The sequence below is a fragment of the Schistocerca serialis genome, unplaced genomic scaffold, assembly GCF_023864345.2.
Source record: "Schistocerca serialis cubense isolate TAMUIC-IGC-003099 unplaced genomic scaffold, iqSchSeri2.2 HiC_scaffold_1368, whole genome shotgun sequence".
In the NCBI taxonomy this organism is placed as follows: domain Eukaryota; kingdom Metazoa; phylum Arthropoda; class Insecta; order Orthoptera; family Acrididae; genus Schistocerca; species Schistocerca serialis.
The window spans coordinates 71,351-89,071 of record NW_026047589.1 but is presented as its reverse complement, the minus strand read 5'-3'; the positions used below and the strand labels follow the sequence as shown (position 1 = coordinate 89,071).

At 48.6% G+C, this 17,721-nt stretch overlaps 1 protein-coding gene and 26 non-coding genes across 27 annotated transcripts; all 27 read right to left on the bottom strand.

Annotated features, from left to right (window-relative positions):
• Positions 1-182: 182 nt before the first annotated feature.
• Positions 183-2,310, bottom strand: LOC126440943 (pancreatic triacylglycerol lipase-like). Its single transcript, XM_050090677.1, has one exon. It carries the CDS (start codon positions 2,305-2,307, stop codon positions 691-693), a length of 1,617 nt encoding a protein of 538 aa, XP_049946634.1. The 5' UTR covers positions 2,308-2,310; the 3' UTR covers positions 183-690.
• A 417-nt stretch (positions 2,311-2,727) lies between these two features.
• Trnaf-gaa (transfer RNA phenylalanine (anticodon GAA)) lies at positions 2,728-2,800 on the bottom strand. The gene has a single exon. It is a non-coding gene; the product is annotated as a tRNA-Phe (tRNA).
• A 590-nt stretch (positions 2,801-3,390) lies between these two features.
• On the bottom strand, positions 3,391-3,472 carry Trnas-uga (transfer RNA serine (anticodon UGA)). The gene has a single exon. It is a non-coding gene; the product is annotated as a tRNA-Ser (tRNA).
• A 702-nt stretch (positions 3,473-4,174) lies between these two features.
• Positions 4,175-4,256, bottom strand: Trnas-cga (transfer RNA serine (anticodon CGA)). The gene has a single exon. It is a non-coding gene; the product is annotated as a tRNA-Ser (tRNA).
• Positions 4,257-4,394: 138 nt separating this feature from the next.
• Trnak-uuu (transfer RNA lysine (anticodon UUU)) lies at positions 4,395-4,467 on the bottom strand. Its single transcript has one exon. It is a non-coding gene; the product is annotated as a tRNA-Lys (tRNA).
• A 539-nt stretch (positions 4,468-5,006) lies between these two features.
• On the bottom strand, positions 5,007-5,079 carry Trnaf-gaa (transfer RNA phenylalanine (anticodon GAA)). The gene has a single exon. It is a non-coding gene; the product is annotated as a tRNA-Phe (tRNA).
• Positions 5,080-5,669: 590 nt separating this feature from the next.
• On the bottom strand, positions 5,670-5,751 carry Trnas-uga (transfer RNA serine (anticodon UGA)). Its single transcript has one exon. It is a non-coding gene; the product is annotated as a tRNA-Ser (tRNA).
• A 702-nt stretch (positions 5,752-6,453) lies between these two features.
• Positions 6,454-6,535, bottom strand: Trnas-cga (transfer RNA serine (anticodon CGA)). The gene has a single exon. It is a non-coding gene; the product is annotated as a tRNA-Ser (tRNA).
• Positions 6,536-6,673: 138 nt separating this feature from the next.
• On the bottom strand, positions 6,674-6,746 carry Trnak-uuu (transfer RNA lysine (anticodon UUU)). The gene has a single exon. It is a non-coding gene; the product is annotated as a tRNA-Lys (tRNA).
• Positions 6,747-7,285: 539 nt separating this feature from the next.
• Trnaf-gaa (transfer RNA phenylalanine (anticodon GAA)) lies at positions 7,286-7,358 on the bottom strand. The gene has a single exon. It is a non-coding gene; the product is annotated as a tRNA-Phe (tRNA).
• Positions 7,359-7,948: 590 nt separating this feature from the next.
• Positions 7,949-8,030, bottom strand: Trnas-uga (transfer RNA serine (anticodon UGA)). The gene has a single exon. It is a non-coding gene; the product is annotated as a tRNA-Ser (tRNA).
• A 702-nt stretch (positions 8,031-8,732) lies between these two features.
• Trnas-cga (transfer RNA serine (anticodon CGA)) lies at positions 8,733-8,814 on the bottom strand. The gene has a single exon. It is a non-coding gene; the product is annotated as a tRNA-Ser (tRNA).
• A 138-nt stretch (positions 8,815-8,952) lies between these two features.
• Trnak-uuu (transfer RNA lysine (anticodon UUU)) lies at positions 8,953-9,025 on the bottom strand. Its single transcript has one exon. It is a non-coding gene; the product is annotated as a tRNA-Lys (tRNA).
• A 539-nt stretch (positions 9,026-9,564) lies between these two features.
• Trnaf-gaa (transfer RNA phenylalanine (anticodon GAA)) lies at positions 9,565-9,637 on the bottom strand. Its single transcript has one exon. It is a non-coding gene; the product is annotated as a tRNA-Phe (tRNA).
• Positions 9,638-10,227: 590 nt separating this feature from the next.
• Positions 10,228-10,309, bottom strand: Trnas-uga (transfer RNA serine (anticodon UGA)). The gene has a single exon. It is a non-coding gene; the product is annotated as a tRNA-Ser (tRNA).
• A 702-nt stretch (positions 10,310-11,011) lies between these two features.
• Positions 11,012-11,093, bottom strand: Trnas-cga (transfer RNA serine (anticodon CGA)). The gene has a single exon. It is a non-coding gene; the product is annotated as a tRNA-Ser (tRNA).
• A 138-nt stretch (positions 11,094-11,231) lies between these two features.
• Trnak-uuu (transfer RNA lysine (anticodon UUU)) lies at positions 11,232-11,304 on the bottom strand. Its single transcript has one exon. It is a non-coding gene; the product is annotated as a tRNA-Lys (tRNA).
• Positions 11,305-11,843: 539 nt separating this feature from the next.
• Positions 11,844-11,916, bottom strand: Trnaf-gaa (transfer RNA phenylalanine (anticodon GAA)). Its single transcript has one exon. It is a non-coding gene; the product is annotated as a tRNA-Phe (tRNA).
• A 590-nt stretch (positions 11,917-12,506) lies between these two features.
• On the bottom strand, positions 12,507-12,588 carry Trnas-uga (transfer RNA serine (anticodon UGA)). The gene has a single exon. It is a non-coding gene; the product is annotated as a tRNA-Ser (tRNA).
• A 702-nt stretch (positions 12,589-13,290) lies between these two features.
• On the bottom strand, positions 13,291-13,372 carry Trnas-cga (transfer RNA serine (anticodon CGA)). The gene has a single exon. It is a non-coding gene; the product is annotated as a tRNA-Ser (tRNA).
• A 138-nt stretch (positions 13,373-13,510) lies between these two features.
• Positions 13,511-13,583, bottom strand: Trnak-uuu (transfer RNA lysine (anticodon UUU)). The gene has a single exon. It is a non-coding gene; the product is annotated as a tRNA-Lys (tRNA).
• A 539-nt stretch (positions 13,584-14,122) lies between these two features.
• On the bottom strand, positions 14,123-14,195 carry Trnaf-gaa (transfer RNA phenylalanine (anticodon GAA)). Its single transcript has one exon. It is a non-coding gene; the product is annotated as a tRNA-Phe (tRNA).
• A 590-nt stretch (positions 14,196-14,785) lies between these two features.
• Positions 14,786-14,867, bottom strand: Trnas-uga (transfer RNA serine (anticodon UGA)). The gene has a single exon. It is a non-coding gene; the product is annotated as a tRNA-Ser (tRNA).
• Positions 14,868-15,569: 702 nt separating this feature from the next.
• Positions 15,570-15,651, bottom strand: Trnas-cga (transfer RNA serine (anticodon CGA)). Its single transcript has one exon. It is a non-coding gene; the product is annotated as a tRNA-Ser (tRNA).
• Positions 15,652-15,789: 138 nt separating this feature from the next.
• Positions 15,790-15,862, bottom strand: Trnak-uuu (transfer RNA lysine (anticodon UUU)). The gene has a single exon. It is a non-coding gene; the product is annotated as a tRNA-Lys (tRNA).
• A 539-nt stretch (positions 15,863-16,401) lies between these two features.
• Positions 16,402-16,474, bottom strand: Trnaf-gaa (transfer RNA phenylalanine (anticodon GAA)). Its single transcript has one exon. It is a non-coding gene; the product is annotated as a tRNA-Phe (tRNA).
• Positions 16,475-17,064: 590 nt separating this feature from the next.
• Positions 17,065-17,146, bottom strand: Trnas-uga (transfer RNA serine (anticodon UGA)). The gene has a single exon. It is a non-coding gene; the product is annotated as a tRNA-Ser (tRNA).
• Positions 17,147-17,721: the final 575 nt, after the last annotated feature.

The following is a 17,721-nucleotide window of genomic DNA, read 5'->3' as shown; positions in this document are numbered from 1 at the left end:
GAGAGAGTCATTTTTGTTGTCAGCGGTAGTTGCATTATCACAAACGCAGAGTAATTCCATTGGCGTCGCATCAAAACGAATACCTGCCGAAACCCGGGATCGAACCAGGGACCTTTAGATCTTCAGTCTAACGCTCTCCCAACTTTTTTTTTTTTTTTTTTTTTTCCATTTTTCAGAACTTGTTTACTAATATAAAAATCTATAAAAACAAATGTGAAATCATGTCACATGCTCTCACATTTAAACAACAGTATATTACATCTAAAAATATGACTATAAAAATAATACTGTATGTCAAATGTTTGCTTTTTTCACTAAGTGCCAGGAGTTAATCTAACAGTTGTCTTGTTTGTTAGTATAACCTCCATGATGGCAGGAACAGCAGAGATGACTGCAGAGACTTAGAATTGAACACCTCAATGTTTCTTCACTTAGTCTATGCTAATTACACCCACTCCTGCTAAGCAGATCAAACATTCTGTTTTCAGTCCTTTTGCAAATATTTAACACTTGCAAAAAATTAACTCACACTCAATTCTTTGGTACATTATGAGAGAGAGAGAACAATGTTTCACACTGTCCTCGTGTAACAACACACTATCACAGATTCACTGACAGCATCTCCAGTACCTGTTGGTACTGAATATTAGGAACTGCCAAGTAATAATTTAGTTAAATGGTTTATGGAAGTCACTCTTGTTTACAGTCCAAATTCCTCCTCATTTCCATTACTTCTTTGGGATATATTGCCCTACCATAAGGTGGACATAACGTGTGCCTGCTTGACCGCTCCAGGTTCTCAACTACAGCAGACTGCAAGAATAATCTTGGGGGTGTGACAAATCTCCATGTAAGGGGGTTTAAAAATGACGTTTCATACACCCATTCAATACTAACTCCTTCAAGAGATTCTGAACACTTTGTTGATACTATGAACTTGTGTTGTGTACCTGGTTCAAACAGTATAGCCCTTGTATTCACTTGGATTCTTTCAACAGATTCTCCTCTTTTTAGAACAATCCAGAAGTGTCCAATTTCACTCCCATGTTTCACACTTGCAGGTGAAGTTGAAACATTTATTAATACTCTAAAATGTTCACGACAAAATGGTGTTTCAGATCCTGTAATTAGGTATGTTTTAACACTTCTCCTTTGTAGAATTCTGTTTTTTGAATTTGTCACCATATGTGGTTGCGAATTGTAACCAAATCTTGTACAGTATGATTCTCCATTCTTATAACCATTTTTTATATCATAGTGCTTTCCACAAGAAAAGCAAGAACCATTAAGAAAATCTTCCCAAGACTTGCATTCTATAGCCATGAAAGGATATTTTGTATTTATTGATTCCATATAATATTCATGGCTTCTAAGGTGGTTGCAGCTGACAAAACTGCGCAGACCTTTGGACAAACTTCCTTTCTGTCTTCCTATATGCCCAAAGACTCCATCAGTACAACCAGGCTGACGAATGCCTCCATTTGGGTAAAAGTCCACGTGACCAACAGGTTCTTTCAGTCCAAGGCCGCCGCTCATGAACGGTGATGCATCAGTATGTACAACATCTACATAATCAGCATCAGATGGGTCCAGGCGCACAATGGGGTCAGTTTTTGTAAAATGCGGTTCTGCAGGATCCAGTCCTGTTATGCGACCAAGCTTCATTCTAAATTTTGTTTGTAGAGTATGTCCAATGTATGACGCTACATGAGAACCTAAACTGTGCCCAATGACATGGCACTTTTTCACATCAACTCCAACATTATTCACCATATGTGCAACAAGATGACCAGCCATTGCACCCACAACTCTAATATTTGCAACTGCTTGGGAGTACGGTGGTTTAGAGCCTCCACCCCATCCAATAACAATAACATTCATATCAGAATGGTCAAGAAGGGCCCTGGTCATATTCATAAGCCACGGTTTCTGTCCATTTTCCAAATATCCATGACTGATAAGCACTACATTTTGCCTGGGGTTTAAATAGGAAGCATTCCATCTCATTAGTTCCAAACGTTGGCACTCTTGTCGATTCCTTCGTGTGTATAAGCAAAAATAGGGATTTATTTTCTCTGGAGATTCTGGAGGCAAGCTGATTGGTCGGGTCTCAGATGTCCATGGGCTATCCGTACTGAAGCAACCATATATGCCGTAACAACGTGTGGAGTTTGGTCCTATTTCGATGTCACCGATAGAGTCGATGTCAAAGTCGACCTCGCCAGACACGGGCGGCACGGTAGCGTTGTGCGCCGTGAGGTTGAAGACGACCAGCGCCATCTCCATCACAACGGCGGGGTGAGTCATGGCTGCGACTGGAATGGCTCGTAACACACTCTCGAAGACTGCTGGCACACGATGCAACAACAAATTGCACTAGTTGTTACGCCTCATACGTCGGAGCAGAGAATTTACGTGTTTTGTCGACACTCACTGGGCAATTGGAAAATTCACAAGCATTTCGAATGCAATGTTTCCCACGCTTTCGCTCATTTCACGGTTCCGTTGAAGACGTTCTTCACCACCTGACACAGAAAAAGGAATGCAGTCGGTAGGATATTTTTAATTCTTTTGCTTCTAGGGGAGTTAGTTGTCTAGTGAGTTCCTCTTATGGCATGCACTAGACAACCAGAACAGCTACAGGAGAGAGTCATTTTTGTTGTCAGCGGTAGTTGCATTATCACAAACGCAGAGTAATTCCATTGGCGTCGCATCAAAACGAATACCTGCCGAAACCCGGGATCGAACCAGGGACCTTTAGATCTTCAGTCTAACGCTCTCCCAACTGAGCTATTTCGGCTGACGTCGAAGGTTGCCATTTGCATGTGTTCGTTAACCTCTGCCTCGTTGCCAATTTCACAGTCACCTTCGTCTGATAAGACACAGGGGCGCTGAAAGGCGAGCAGCCGATGCAGTGAAGTTCCACACACATTTCTTCTTCTTCCGTCATCGTAACAAGCAAACATGTCGACTCGATTCGTGTAATATTGACTTCGCTGACGCTAGAAAACCCGTGCTATATCGATGCCAGGGGCAACTCGTGTGCGGAGAACGAGACACAAGAAGGAGTGAGTCTCTCCACCGTATGAGAGGCAGTATCTAGCAGATACACACGGTAAAACATACGACTTGCGTTAGCTCATAAATTGCTACACGTCATCGTCTGCAAGCTAAAATGGACACATCTGCACTGCCCAGTGAGGCGACACTTGTACTAACACCAGGTGGACGGCTGTGAGACGCGGAGATGAGCTGCGGCTTCTGGGCGCGACTGTAACGCTGCGCCCTGGATCAAATAGCACTGCACATTGCTGGTGACCCACGTGTTTAGTAGTGACGCAACTGCTAGGATGCAGCTGAACGTCCGCCTTTTGAGAGCGAGAAAATTTTCGCAGTCGGCAGGACTCGAACCTACGCTCCCAGAGGGAATCTGATTTCAAGTCAGACGCCTTAACCACTCGGCCACGACTGCCGGTGGCGGAAGCGACTCCCGACAACTGAAACCGCCATCTTTAGAAGCAATCTGATGGCAGAAAACGGCGTGGCCTCACTCTTTTCTGTAGGGTTTCCATTAGCCGTTACGAAAGTGTATTAATTTTCGCCCAGACAGGGACTTGAACCCAGGACCCTTTGGTTGAAAACCTAGCGCTCTACCGACTCAGCTATGCGGGCCCACGCACGAGCATTATCGTACAGCTGCGCGGTGCGCGAGTGATTCGTATGTCGTAATTACTGGCTTATGGCTCCGATGGCGACTTCACCGACTTCCCACTGACGCACCGCTGACGCTAGTTTTCTGTCGTCTTAAAACGATCGACATACCTCCAAGCAGCTGCGAGATCTTAAGAAAAGAAACGCTGCACCACTGCTTTGGCCGCACTCGAGTGATGGAAATTGCGATTCTTAAAAAGAAAATGAAATGTTCGCTCTGTCCATCACTTTCGAGCACATCTGTGAACTCACGATCTCAGCGACGGCTTTCTGCAGTCCCAGCGTCAGTGTCAGTGTGAGGTGAACCGATAGCCACAGTAAGCAGCGGTCGTCGCGAAAACTCAGTATTCTTAAAACGGAAATTTTCGTCTTGTTGAGAATGGCGTCACTGGTTTGCACCCGCATTCGCCCACGCATGTCACATGTGTGCGAAAATGTTTGCTCCTCTGTACGCAAAATCGCACGCAGCCGGTAGGATTCGAACCTACGCTCCCAGAGGGAATCTGATTTCGAGTCAGACGCCTTAACCACTCGGCCACGACTGCCGTTAGCGCGGTGTTCTCCCGACACATGCAACTGCTACCGTTTAAAGCACTGTGGTGTCAGTAAACGGCGTAACTGCATTATTTTCCGTAGCGTTTCCACCGCTACCAGACGAATCGCTACCAAAGTGTTAAAATTTCCGCCTCGACGGGGCCTTGAACCCTGGACCCTTAGGTTAAAAGCCTAATGCTCTACCAACTGAGCTATCCGGGCTCAGACGAGGCTGCAAAACCTCCCACAATGCACAACTATACATTGACTCATGTCCTTTACTGTTGTGCAATCGCTGTATGGGGCCGTTACTAATAAAACGTCGCCTACATGCTGTCTACAAACTTATCACGCTAAGCTCGTAACACACTCTCGAAGACTGCTGGCACACGATGCAACAACAAATTGCACTAGTTGTTACGCCTCATACGTCGGAGCAGAGAATTTACGTGTTTTGTCGACACTCACTGGGCAATTGGAAAATTCACAAGCATTTCGAATGCAATGTTTCCCACGCTTTCGCTCATTTCACGGTTCCGTTGAAGACGTTCTTCACCACCTGACACAGAAAAAGGAATGCAGTCGGTAGGATATTTTTAATTCTTTTGCTTCTAGGGGAGTTAGTTGTCTAGTGAGTTCCTCTTATGGCATGCACTAGACAACCAGAACAGCTACAGGAGAGAGTCATTTTTGTTGTCAGCGGTAGTTGCATTATCACAAACGCAGAGTAATTCCATTGGCGTCGCATCAAAACGAATACCTGCCGAAACCCGGGATCGAACCAGGGACCTTTAGATCTTCAGTCTAACGCTCTCCCAACTGAGCTATTTCGGCTGACGTCGAAGGTTGCCATTTGCATGTGTTCGTTAACCTCTGCCTCGTTGCCAATTTCACAGTCACCTTCGTCTGATAAGACACAGGGGCGCTGAAAGGCGAGCAGCCGATGCAGTGAAGTTCCACACACATTTCTTCTTCTTCCGTCATCGTAACAAGCAAACATGTCGACTCGATTCGTGTAATATTGACTTCGCTGACGCTAGAAAACCCGTGCTATATCGATGCCAGGGGCAACTCGTGTGCGGAGAACGAGACACAAGAAGGAGTGAGTCTCTCCACCGTATGAGAGGCAGTATCTAGCAGATACACACGGTAAAACATACGACTTGCGTTAGCTCATAAATTGCTACACGTCATCGTCTGCAAGCTAAAATGGACACATCTGCACTGCCCAGTGAGGCGACACTTGTACTAACACCAGGTGGACGGCTGTGAGACGCGGAGATGAGCTGCGGCTTCTGGGCGCGACTGTAACGCTGCGCCCTGGATCAAATAGCACTGCACATTGCTGGTGACCCACGTGTTTAGTAGTGACGCAACTGCTAGGATGCAGCTGAACGTCCGCCTTTTGAGAGCGAGAAAATTTTCGCAGTCGGCAGGACTCGAACCTACGCTCCCAGAGGGAATCTGATTTCAAGTCAGACGCCTTAACCACTCGGCCACGACTGCCGGTGGCGGAAGCGACTCCCGACAACTGAAACCGCCATCTTTAGAAGCAATCTGATGGCAGAAAACGGCGTGGCCTCACTCTTTTCTGTAGGGTTTCCATTAGCCGTTACGAAAGTGTATTAATTTTCGCCCAGACAGGGACTTGAACCCAGGACCCTTTGGTTGAAAACCTAGCGCTCTACCGACTCAGCTATGCGGGCCCACGCACGAGCATTATCGTACAGCTGCGCGGTGCGCGAGTGATTCGTATGTCGTAATTACTGGCTTATGGCTCCGATGGCGACTTCACCGACTTCCCACTGACGCACCGCTGACGCTAGTTTTCTGTCGTCTTAAAACGATCGACATACCTCCAAGCAGCTGCGAGATCTTAAGAAAAGAAACGCTGCACCACTGCTTTGGCCGCACTCGAGTGATGGAAATTGCGATTCTTAAAAAGAAAATGAAATGTTCGCTCTGTCCATCACTTTCGAGCACATCTGTGAACTCACGATCTCAGCGACGGCTTTCTGCAGTCCCAGCGTCAGTGTCAGTGTGAGGTGAACCGATAGCCACAGTAAGCAGCGGTCGTCGCGAAAACTCAGTATTCTTAAAACGGAAATTTTCGTCTTGTTGAGAATGGCGTCACTGGTTTGCACCCGCATTCGCCCACGCATGTCACATGTGTGCGAAAATGTTTGCTCCTATGTACGCAAAATCGCACGCAGCCGGTAGGATTCGAACCTACGCTCCCAGAGGGAATCTGATTTCGAGTCAGACGCCTTAACCACTCGGCCACGACTGCCGTTAGCGCGGTGTTCTCCCGACACATGCAACTGCTACCGTTTAAAGCACTGTGGTGTCAGTAAACGGCGTAACTGCATTATTTTCCGTAGCGTTTCCACCGCTACCAGACGAATCGCTACCAAAGTGTTAAAATTTCCGCCTCGACGGGGCCTTGAACCCTGGACCCTTAGGTTAAAAGCCTAATGCTCTACCAACTGAGCTATCCGGGCTCAGACGAGGCTGCAAAACCTCCCACAATGCACAACTATACATTGACTCATGTCCTTTACTGTTGTGCAATCGCTGTATGGGGCCGTTACTAATAAAACGTCGCCTACATGCTGTCTACAAACTTATCACGCTAAGCTCGTAACACACTCTCGAAGACTGCTGGCACACGATGCAACAACAAATTGCACTAGTTGTTACGCCTCATACGTCGGAGCAGAGAATTTACGTGTTTTGTCGACACTCACTGGGCAATTGGAAAATTCACAAGCATTTCGAATGCAATGTTTCCCACGCTTTCGCTCATTTCACGGTTCCGTTGAAGACGTTCTTCACCACCTGACACAGAAAAAGGAATGCAGTCGGTAGGATATTTTTAATTCTTTTGCTTCTAGGGGAGTTAGTTGTCTAGTGAGTTCCTCTTATGGCATGCACTAGACAACCAGAACAGCTACAGGAGAGAGTCATTTTTGTTGTCAGCGGTAGTTGCATTATCACAAACGCAGAGTAATTCCATTGGCGTCGCATCAAAACGAATACCTGCCGAAACCCGGGATCGAACCAGGGACCTTTAGATCTTCAGACTAACGCTCTCCCAACTGAGCTATTTCGGCTGACGTCGAAGGTTGCCATTTGCATGTGTTCGTTAACCTCTGCCTCGTTGCCAATTTCACAGTCACCTTCGTCTGATAAGACACAGGGGCGCTGAAAGGCGAGCAGCCGATGCAGTGAAGTTCCACACACATTTCTTCTTCTTCCGTCATCGTAACAAGCAAACATGTCGACTCGATTCGTGTAATATTGACTTCGCTGACGCTAGAAAACCCGTGCTATATCGATGCCAGGGGCAACTCGTGTGCGGAGAACGAGACACAAGAAGGAGTGAGTCTCTCCACCGTATGAGAGGCAGTATCTAGCAGATACACACGGTAAAACATACGACTTGCGTTAGCTCATAAATTGCTACACGTCATCGTCTGCAAGCTAAAATGGACACATCTGCACTGCCCAGTGAGGCGACACTTGTACTAACACCAGGTGGACGGCTGTGAGACGCGGAGATGAGCTGCGGCTTCTGGGCGCGACTGTAACGCTGCGCCCTGGATCAAATAGCACTGCACATTGCTGGTGACCCACGTGTTTAGTAGTGACGCAACTGCTAGGATGCAGCTGAACGTCCGCCTTTTGAGAGCGAGAAAATTTTCGCAGTCGGCAGGACTCGAACCTACGCTCCCAGAGGGAATCTGATTTCAAGTCAGACGCCTTAACCACTCGGCCACGACTGCCGGTGGCGGAAGCGACTCCCGACAACTGAAACCGCCATCTTTAGAAGCAATCTGATGGCAGAAAACGGCGTGGCCTCACTCTTTTCTGTAGGGTTTCCATTAGCCGTTACGAAAGTGTATTAATTTTCGCCCAGACAGGGACTTGAACCCAGGACCCTTTGGTTGAAAACCTAGCGCTCTACCGACTCAGCTATGCGGGCCCACGCACGAGCATTATCGTACAGCTGCGCGGTGCGCGAGTGATTCGTATGTCGTAATTACTGGCTTATGGCTCCGATGGCGACTTCACCGACTTCCCACTGACGCACCGCTGACGCTAGTTTTCTGTCGTCTTAAAACGATCGACATACCTCCAAGCAGCTGCGAGATCTTAAGAAAAGAAACGCTGCACCACTGCTTTGGCCGCACTCGAGTGATGGAAATTGCGATTCTTAAAAAGAAAATGAAATGTTCGCTCTGTCCATCACTTTCGAGCACATCTGTGAACTCACGATCTCAGCGACGGCTTTCTGCAGTCCCAGCGTCAGTGTCAGTGTGAGGTGAACCGATAGCCACAGTAAGCAGCGGTCGTCGCGAAAACTCAGTATTCTTAAAACGGAAATTTTCGTCTTGTTGAGAATGGCGTCACTGGTTTGCACCCGCATTCGCCCACGCATGTCACATGTGTGCGAAAATGTTTGCTCCTATGTACGCAAAATCGCACGCAGCCGGTAGGATTCGAACCTACGCTCCCAGAGGGAATCTGATTTCGAGTCAGACGCCTTAACCACTCGGCCACGACTGCCGTTAGCGCGGTGTTCTCCCGACACATGCAACTGCTACCGTTTAAAGCACTGTGGTGTCAGTAAACGGCGTAACTGCATTATTTTCCGTAGCGTTTCCACCGCTACCAGACGAATCGCTACCAAAGTGTTAAAATTTCCGCCTCGACGGGGCCTTGAACCCTGGACCCTTAGGTTAAAAGCCTAATGCTCTACCAACTGAGCTATCCGGGCTCAGACGAGGCTGCAAAACCTCCCACAATGCACAACTATACATTGACTCATGTCCTTTACTGTTGTGCAATCGCTGTATGGGGCCGTTACTAATAAAACGTCGCCTACATGCTGTCTACAAACTTATCACGCTAAGCTCGTAACACACTCTCGAAGACTGCTGGCACACGATGCAACAACAAATTGCACTAGTTGTTACGCCTCATACGTCGGAGCAGAGAATTTACGTGTTTTGTCGACACTCACTGGGCAATTGGAAAATTCACAAGCATTTCGAATGCAATGTTTCCCACGCTTTCGCTCATTTCACGGTTCCGTTGAAGACGTTCTTCACCACCTGACACAGAAAAAGGAATGCAGTCGGTAGGATATTTTTAATTCTTTTGCTTCTAGGGGAGTTAGTTGTCTAGTGAGTTCCTCTTATGGCATGCACTAGACAACCAGAACAGCTACAGGAGAGAGTCATTTTTGTTGTCAGCGGTAGTTGCATTATCACAAACGCAGAGTAATTCCATTGGCGTCGCATCAAAACGAATACCTGCCGAAACCCGGGATCGAACCAGGGACCTTTAGATCTTCAGACTAACGCTCTCCCAACTGAGCTATTTCGGCTGACGTCGAAGGTTGCCATTTGCATGTGTTCGTTAACCTCTGCCTCGTTGCCAATTTCACAGTCACCTTCGTCTGATAAGACACAGGGGCGCTGAAAGGCGAGCAGCCGATGCAGTGAAGTTCCACACACATTTCTTCTTCTTCCGTCATCGTAACAAGCAAACATGTCGACTCGATTCGTGTAATATTGACTTCGCTGACGCTAGAAAACCCGTGCTATATCGATGCCAGGGGCAACTCGTGTGCGGAGAACGAGACACAAGAAGGAGTGAGTCTCTCCACCGTATGAGAGGCAGTATCTAGCAGATACACACGGTAAAACATACGACTTGCGTTAGCTCATAAATTGCTACACGTCATCGTCTGCAAGCTAAAATGGACACATCTGCACTGCCCAGTGAGGCGACACTTGTACTAACACCAGGTGGACGGCTGTGAGACGCGGAGATGAGCTGCGGCTTCTGGGCGCGACTGTAACGCTGCGCCCTGGATCAAATAGCACTGCACATTGCTGGTGACCCACGTGTTTAGTAGTGACGCAACTGCTAGGATGCAGCTGAACGTCCGCCTTTTGAGAGCGAGAAAATTTTCGCAGTCGGCAGGACTCGAACCTACGCTCCCAGAGGGAATCTGATTTCAAGTCAGACGCCTTAACCACTCGGCCACGACTGCCGGTGGCGGAAGCGACTCCCGACAACTGAAACCGCCATCTTTAGAAGCAATCTGATGGCAGAAAACGGCGTGGCCTCACTCTTTTCTGTAGGGTTTCCATTAGCCGTTACGAAAGTGTATTAATTTTCGCCCAGACAGGGACTTGAACCCAGGACCCTTTGGTTGAAAACCTAGCGCTCTACCGACTCAGCTATGCGGGCCCACGCACGAGCATTATCGTACAGCTGCGCGGTGCGCGAGTGATTCGTATGTCGTAATTACTGGCTTATGGCTCCGATGGCGACTTCACCGACTTCCCACTGACGCACCGCTGACGCTAGTTTTCTGTCGTCTTAAAACGATCGACATACCTCCAAGCAGCTGCGAGATCTTAAGAAAAGAAACGCTGCACCACTGCTTTGGCCGCACTCGAGTGATGGAAATTGCGATTCTTAAAAAGAAAATGAAATGTTCGCTCTGTCCATCACTTTCGAGCACATCTGTGAACTCACGATCTCAGCGACGGCTTTCTGCAGTCCCAGCGTCAGTGTCAGTGTGAGGTGAACCGATAGCCACAGTAAGCAGCGGTCGTCGCGAAAACTCAGTATTCTTAAAACGGAAATTTTCGTCTTGTTGAGAATGGCGTCACTGGTTTGCACCCGCATTCGCCCACGCATGTCACATGTGTGCGAAAATGTTTGCTCCTCTGTACGCAAAATCGCACGCAGCCGGTAGGATTCGAACCTACGCTCCCAGAGGGAATCTGATTTCGAGTCAGACGCCTTAACCACTCGGCCACGACTGCCGTTAGCGCGGTGTTCTCCCGACACATGCAACTGCTACCGTTTAAAGCACTGTGGTGTCAGTAAACGGCGTAACTGCATTATTTTCCGTAGCGTTTCCACCGCTACCAGACGAATCGCTACCAAAGTGTTAAAATTTCCGCCTCGACGGGGCCTTGAACCCTGGACCCTTAGGTTAAAAGCCTAATGCTCTACCAACTGAGCTATCCGGGCTCAGACGAGGCTGCAAAACCTCCCACAATGCACAACTATACATTGACTCATGTCCTTTACTGTTGTGCAATCGCTGTATGGGGCCGTTACTAATAAAACGTCGCCTACATGCTGTCTACAAACTTATCACGCTAAGCTCGTAACACACTCTCGAAGACTGCTGGCACACGATGCAACAACAAATTGCACTAGTTGTTACGCCTCATACGTCGGAGCAGAGAATTTACGTGTTTTGTCGACACTCACTGGGCAATTGGAAAATTCACAAGCATTTCGAATGCAATGTTTCCCACGCTTTCGCTCATTTCACGGTTCCGTTGAAGACGTTCTTCACCACCTGACACAGAAAAAGGAATGCAGTCGGTAGGATATTTTTAATTCTTTTGCTTCTAGGGGAGTTAGTTGTCTAGTGAGTTCCTCTTATGGCATGCACTAGACAACCAGAACAGCTACAGGAGAGAGTCATTTTTGTTGTCAGCGGTAGTTGCATTATCACAAACGCAGAGTAATTCCATTGGCGTCGCATCAAAACGAATACCTGCCGAAACCCGGGATCGAACCACAGACCTTTAGATCTTCAGTCTAACGCTCTCCCAACTGAGCTATTTCGGCTGACGTCGAAGGTTGCCATTTGCATGTGTTCGTTAACCTCTGCCTCGTTGCCAATTTCACAGTCACCTTCGTCTGATAAGACACAGGGGCGCTGAAAGGCGAGCAGCCGATGCAGTGAAGTTCCACACACATTTCTTCTTCTTCCGTCATCGTAACAAGCAAACATGTCGACTCGATTCGTGTAATATTGACTTCGCTGACGCTAGAAAACCCGTGCTATATCGATGCCAGGGGCAACTCGTGTGCGGAGAACGAGACACAAGAAGGAGTGAGTCTCTCCACCGTATGAGAGGCAGTATCTAGCAGATACACACGGTAAAACATACGACTTGCGTTAGCTCATAAATTGCTACACGTCATCGTCTGCAAGCTAAAATGGACACATCTGCACTGCCCAGTGAGGCGACACTTGTACTAACACCAGGTGGACGGCTGTGAGACGCGGAGATGAGCTGCGGCTTCTGGGCGCGACTGTAACGCTGCGCCCTGGATCAAATAGCACTGCACATTGCTGGTGACCCACGTGTTTAGTAGTGACGCAACTGCTAGGATGCAGCTGAACGTCCGCCTTTTGAGAGCGAGAAAATTTTCGCAGTCGGCAGGACTCGAACCTACGCTCCCAGAGGGAATCTGATTTCAAGTCAGACGCCTTAACCACTCGGCCACGACTGCCGGTGGCGGAAGCGACTCCCGACAACTGAAACCGCCATCTTTAGAAGCAATCTGATGGCAGAAAACGGCGTGGCCTCACTCTTTTCTGTAGGGTTTCCATTAGCCGTTACGAAAGTGTATTAATTTTCGCCCAGACAGGGACTTGAACCCAGGACCCTTTGGTTGAAAACCTAGCGCTCTACCGACTCAGCTATGCGGGCCCACGCACGAGCATTATCGTACAGCTGCGCGGTGCGCGAGTGATTCGTATGTCGTAATTACTGGCTTATGGCTCCGATGGCGACTTCACCGACTTCCCACTGACGCACCGCTGACGCTAGTTTTCTGTCGTCTTAAAACGATCGACATACCTCCAAGCAGCTGCGAGATCTTAAGAAAAGAAACGCTGCACCACTGCTTTGGCCGCACTCGAGTGATGGAAATTGCGATTCTTAAAAAGAAAATGAAATGTTCGCTCTGTCCATCACTTTCGAGCACATCTGTGAACTCACGATCTCAGCGACGGCTTTCTGCAGTCCCAGCGTCAGTGTCAGTGTGAGGTGAACCGATAGCCACAGTAAGCAGCGGTCGTCGCGAAAACTCAGTATTCTTAAAACGGAAATTTTCGTCTTGTTGAGAATGGCGTCACTGGTTTGCACCCGCATTCGCCCACGCATGTCACATGTGTGCGAAAATGTTTGCTCCTCTGTACGCAAAATCGCACGCAGCAGGTAGGATTCGAACCTACGCTCCCAGAGGGAATCTGATTTCGAGTCAGACGCCTTAACCACTCGGCCACGACTGCCGTTAGCGCGGTGTTCTCCCGACACATGCAACTGCTACCGTTTAAAGCACTGTGGTGTCAGTAAACGGCGTAACTGCATTATTTTCCGTAGCGTTTCCACCGCTACCAGACGAATCGCTACCAAAGTGTTAAAATTTCCGCCTCGACGGGGCCTTGAACCCTGGACCCTTAGGTTAAAAGCCTAATGCTCTACCAACTGAGCTATCCGGGCTCAGACGAGGCTGCAAAACCTCCCACAATGCACAACTATACATTGACTCATGTCCTTTACTGTTGTGCAATCGCTGTATGGGGCCGTTACTAATAAAACGTCGCCTACATGCTGTCTACAAACTTATCACGCTAAGCTCGTAACACACTCTCGAAGACTGCTGGCACACGATGCAACAACAAATTGCACTAGTTGTTACGCCTCATACGTCGGAGCAGAGAATTTACGTGTTTTGTCGACACTCACTGGGCAATTGGAAAATTCACAAGCATTTCGAATGCAATGTTTCCCACGCTTTCGCTCATTTCACGGTTCCGTTGAAGACGTTCTTCACCACCTGACACAGAAAAAGGAATGCAGTCGGTAGGATATTTTTAATTCTTTTGCTTCTAGGGGAGTTAGTTGTCTAGTGAGTTCCTCTTATGGCATGCACTAGACAACCAGAACAGCTACAGGAGAGAGTCATTTTTGTTGTCAGCGGTAGTTGCATTATCACAAACGCAGAGTAATTCCATTGGCGTCGCATCAAAACGAATACCTGCCGAAACCCGGGATCGAACCAGGGACCTTTAGATCTTCAGACTAACGCTCTCCCAACTGAGCTATTTCGGCTGACGTCGAAGGTTGCCATTTGCATGTGTTCGTTAAGCTCTGCCTCGTTGCCAATTTCACAGTCACCTTCGTCTGATAAGACACAGGGGCGCTGAAAGGCGAGCAGCCGATGCAGTGAAGTTCCACACACATTTCTTCTTCTTCCGTCATCGTAACAAGCAAACATGTCGACTCGATTCGTGTAATATTGACTTCGCTGACGCTAGAAAACCCGTGCTATATCGATGCCAGGGGCAACTCGTGTGCGGAGAACGAGACACAAGAAGGAGTGAGTCTCTCCACCGTATGAGAGGCAGTATCTAGCAGATACACACGGTAAAACATACGACTTGCGTTAGCTCATAAATTGCTACACGTCATCGTCTGCAAGCTAAAATGGACACATCTGCACTGCCCAGTGAGGCGACACTTGTACTAACACCAGGTGGACGGCTGTGAGACGCGGAGATGAGCTGCGGCTTCTGGGCGCGACTGTAACGCTGCGCCCTGGATCAAATAGCACTGCACATTGCTGGTGACCCACGTGTTTAGTAGTGACGCAACTGCTAGGATGCAGCTGAACGTCCGCCTTTTGAGAGCGAGAAAATTTTCGCAGTCGGCAGGACTCGAACCTACGCTCCCAGAGGGAATCTGATTTCAAGTCAGACGCCTTAACCACTCGGCCACGACTGCCGGTGGCGGAAGCGACTCCCGACAACTGAAACCGCCATCTTTAGAAGCAATCTGATGGCAGAAAACGGCGTGGCCTCACTCTTTTCTGTAGGGTTTCCATTAGCCGTTACGAAAGTGTATTAATTTTCGCCCAGACAGGGACTTGAACCCAGGACCCTTTGGTTGAAAACCTAGCGCTCTACCGACTCAGCTATGCGGGCCCACGCACGAGCATTATCGTACAGCTGCGCGGTGCGCGAGTGATTCGTATGTCGTAATTACTGGCTTATGGCTCCGATGGCGACTTCACCGACTTCCCACTGACGCACCGCTGACGCTAGTTTTCTGTCGTCTTAAAACGATCGACATACCTCCAAGCAGCTGCGAGATCTTAAGAAAAGAAACGCTGCACCACTGCTTTGGCCGCACTCGAGTGATGGAAATTGCGATTCTTAAAAAGAAAATGAAATGTTCGCTCTGTCCATCACTTTCGAGCACATCTGTGAACTCACGATCTCAGCGACGGCTTTCTGCAGTCCCAGCGTCAGTGTCAGTGTGAGGTGAACCGATAGCCACAGTAAGCAGCGGTCGTCGCGAAAACTCAGTATTCTTAAAACGGAAATTTTCGTCTTGTTGAGAATGGCGTCACTGGTTTGCACCCGCATTCGCCCACGCATGTCACATGTGTGCGAAAATGTTTGCTCCTCTGTACGCAAAATCGCACGCAGCCGGTAGGATTCGAACCTACGCTCCCAGAGGGAATCTGATTTCGAGTCAGACGCCTTAACCACTCGGCCACGACTGCCGTTAGCGCGGTGTTCTCCCGACACATGCAACTGCTACCGTTTAAAGCACTGTGGTGTCAGTAAACGGCGTAACTGCATTATTTTCCGTAGCGTTTCCACCGCTACCAGACGAATCGCTACCAAAGTGTTAAAATTTCCGCCTCGACGGGGCCTTGAACCCTGGACCCTTAGGTTAAAAGCCTAATGCTCTACCAACTGAGCTATCCGGGCTCAGACGAGGCTGCAAAACCTCCCACAATGCACAACTATACATTGACTCATGTCCTTTACTGTTGTGCAATCGCTGTATGGGGCCGTTACTAATAAAACGTCGCCTACATGCTGTCTACAAACTTATCACGCTAAGCTCGTAACACACTCTCGAAGACTGCTGGCACACGATGCAACAACAAATTGCACTAGTTGTTACGCCTCATACGTCGGAGCAGAGAATTTACGTGTTTTGTCGACACTCACTGGGCAATTGGAAAATTCACAAGCATTTCGAATGCAATGTTTCCCACGCTTTCGCTCATTTCACGGTTCCGTTGAAGACGTTCTTCACCACCTGACACAGAAAAAGGAATGCAGTCGGTAGGATATTTTTAATTCTTTTGCTTCTAGGGGAGTTAGTTGTCTAGTGAGTTCCTCTTATGGCATGCACTAGACAACCAGAACAGCTACAGGAGAGAGTCATTTTTGTTGTCAGCGGTAGTTGCATTATCACAAACGCAGAGTAATTCCATTGGCGTCGCATCAAAACGAATACCTGCCGAAACCCGGGATCGAACCACAGACCTTTAGATCTTCAGTCTAACGCTCTCCCAACTGAGCTATTTCGGCTGACGTCGAAGGTTGCCATTTGCATGTGTTCGTTAACCTCTGCCTCGTTGCCAATTTCACAGTCACCTTCGTCTGATAAGACACAGGGGCGCTGAAAGGCGAGCAGCCGATGCAGTGAAGTTCCACACACATTTCTTCTTCTTCCGTCATCGTAACAAGCAAACATGTCGACTCGATTCGTGTAATATTGACTTCGCTGACGCTAGAAAACCCGTGCTATATCGATGCCAGGGGCAACTCGTGTGCGGAGAACGAGACACAAGAAGGAGTGAGTCTCTCCACCGTATGAGAGGCAGTATCTAGCAGATACACACGGTAAAACATACGACTTGCGTTAGCTCATAAATTGCTACACGTCATCGTCTGCAAGCTAAAATGGACACATCTGCACTGCCCAGTGAGGCGACACTTGTACTAACACCAGGTGGACGGCTGTGAGACGCGGAGATGAGCTGCGGCTTCTGGGCGCGACTGTAACGCTGCGCCCTGGATCAAATAGCACTGCACATTGCTGGTGACCCACGTGTTTAGTAGTGACGCAACTGCTAGGATGCAGCTGAACGTCCGCCTTTTGAGAGCGAGAAAATTTTCGCAGTCGGCAGGACTCGAACCTACGCTCCCAGAGGGAATCTGATTTCAAGTCAGACGCCTTAACCACTCGGCCACGACTGCCGGTGGCGGAAGCGACTCCCGACAACTGAAACCGCCATCTTTAGAAGCAATCTGATGGCAGAAAACGGCGTGGCCTCACTCTTTTCTGTAGGGTTTCCATTAGCCGTTACGAAAGTGTATTAATTTTCGCCCAGACAGGGACTTGAACCCAGGACCCTTTGGTTGAAAACCTAGCGCTCTACCGACTCAGCTATGCGGGCCCACGCACGAGCATTATCGTACAGCTGCGCGGTGCGCGAGTGATTCGTATGTCGTAATTACTGGCTTATGGCTCCGATGGCGACTTCACCGACTTCCCACTGACGCACCGCTGACGCTAGTTTTCTGTCGTCTTAAAACGATCGACATACCTCCAAGCAGCTGCGAGATCTTAAGAAAAGAAACGCTGCACCACTGCTTTGGCCGCACTCGAGTGATGGAAATTGCGATTCTTAAAAAGAAAATGAAATGTTCGCTCTGTCCATCACTTTCGAGCACATCTGTGAACTCACGATCTCAGCGACGGCTTTCTGCAGTCCCAGCGTCAGTGTCAGTGTGAGGTGAACCGATAGCCACAGTAAGCAGCGGTCGTCGCG

Excerpts from the sequence above, each read along its gene's own strand:
- LOC126440943 (XM_050090677.1), bottom strand. The coding sequence starts at position 2,307 with ATGACTCACCCCGCCGTTGTGATGGAGATGGCGCTGGTCGTCTTCAAC.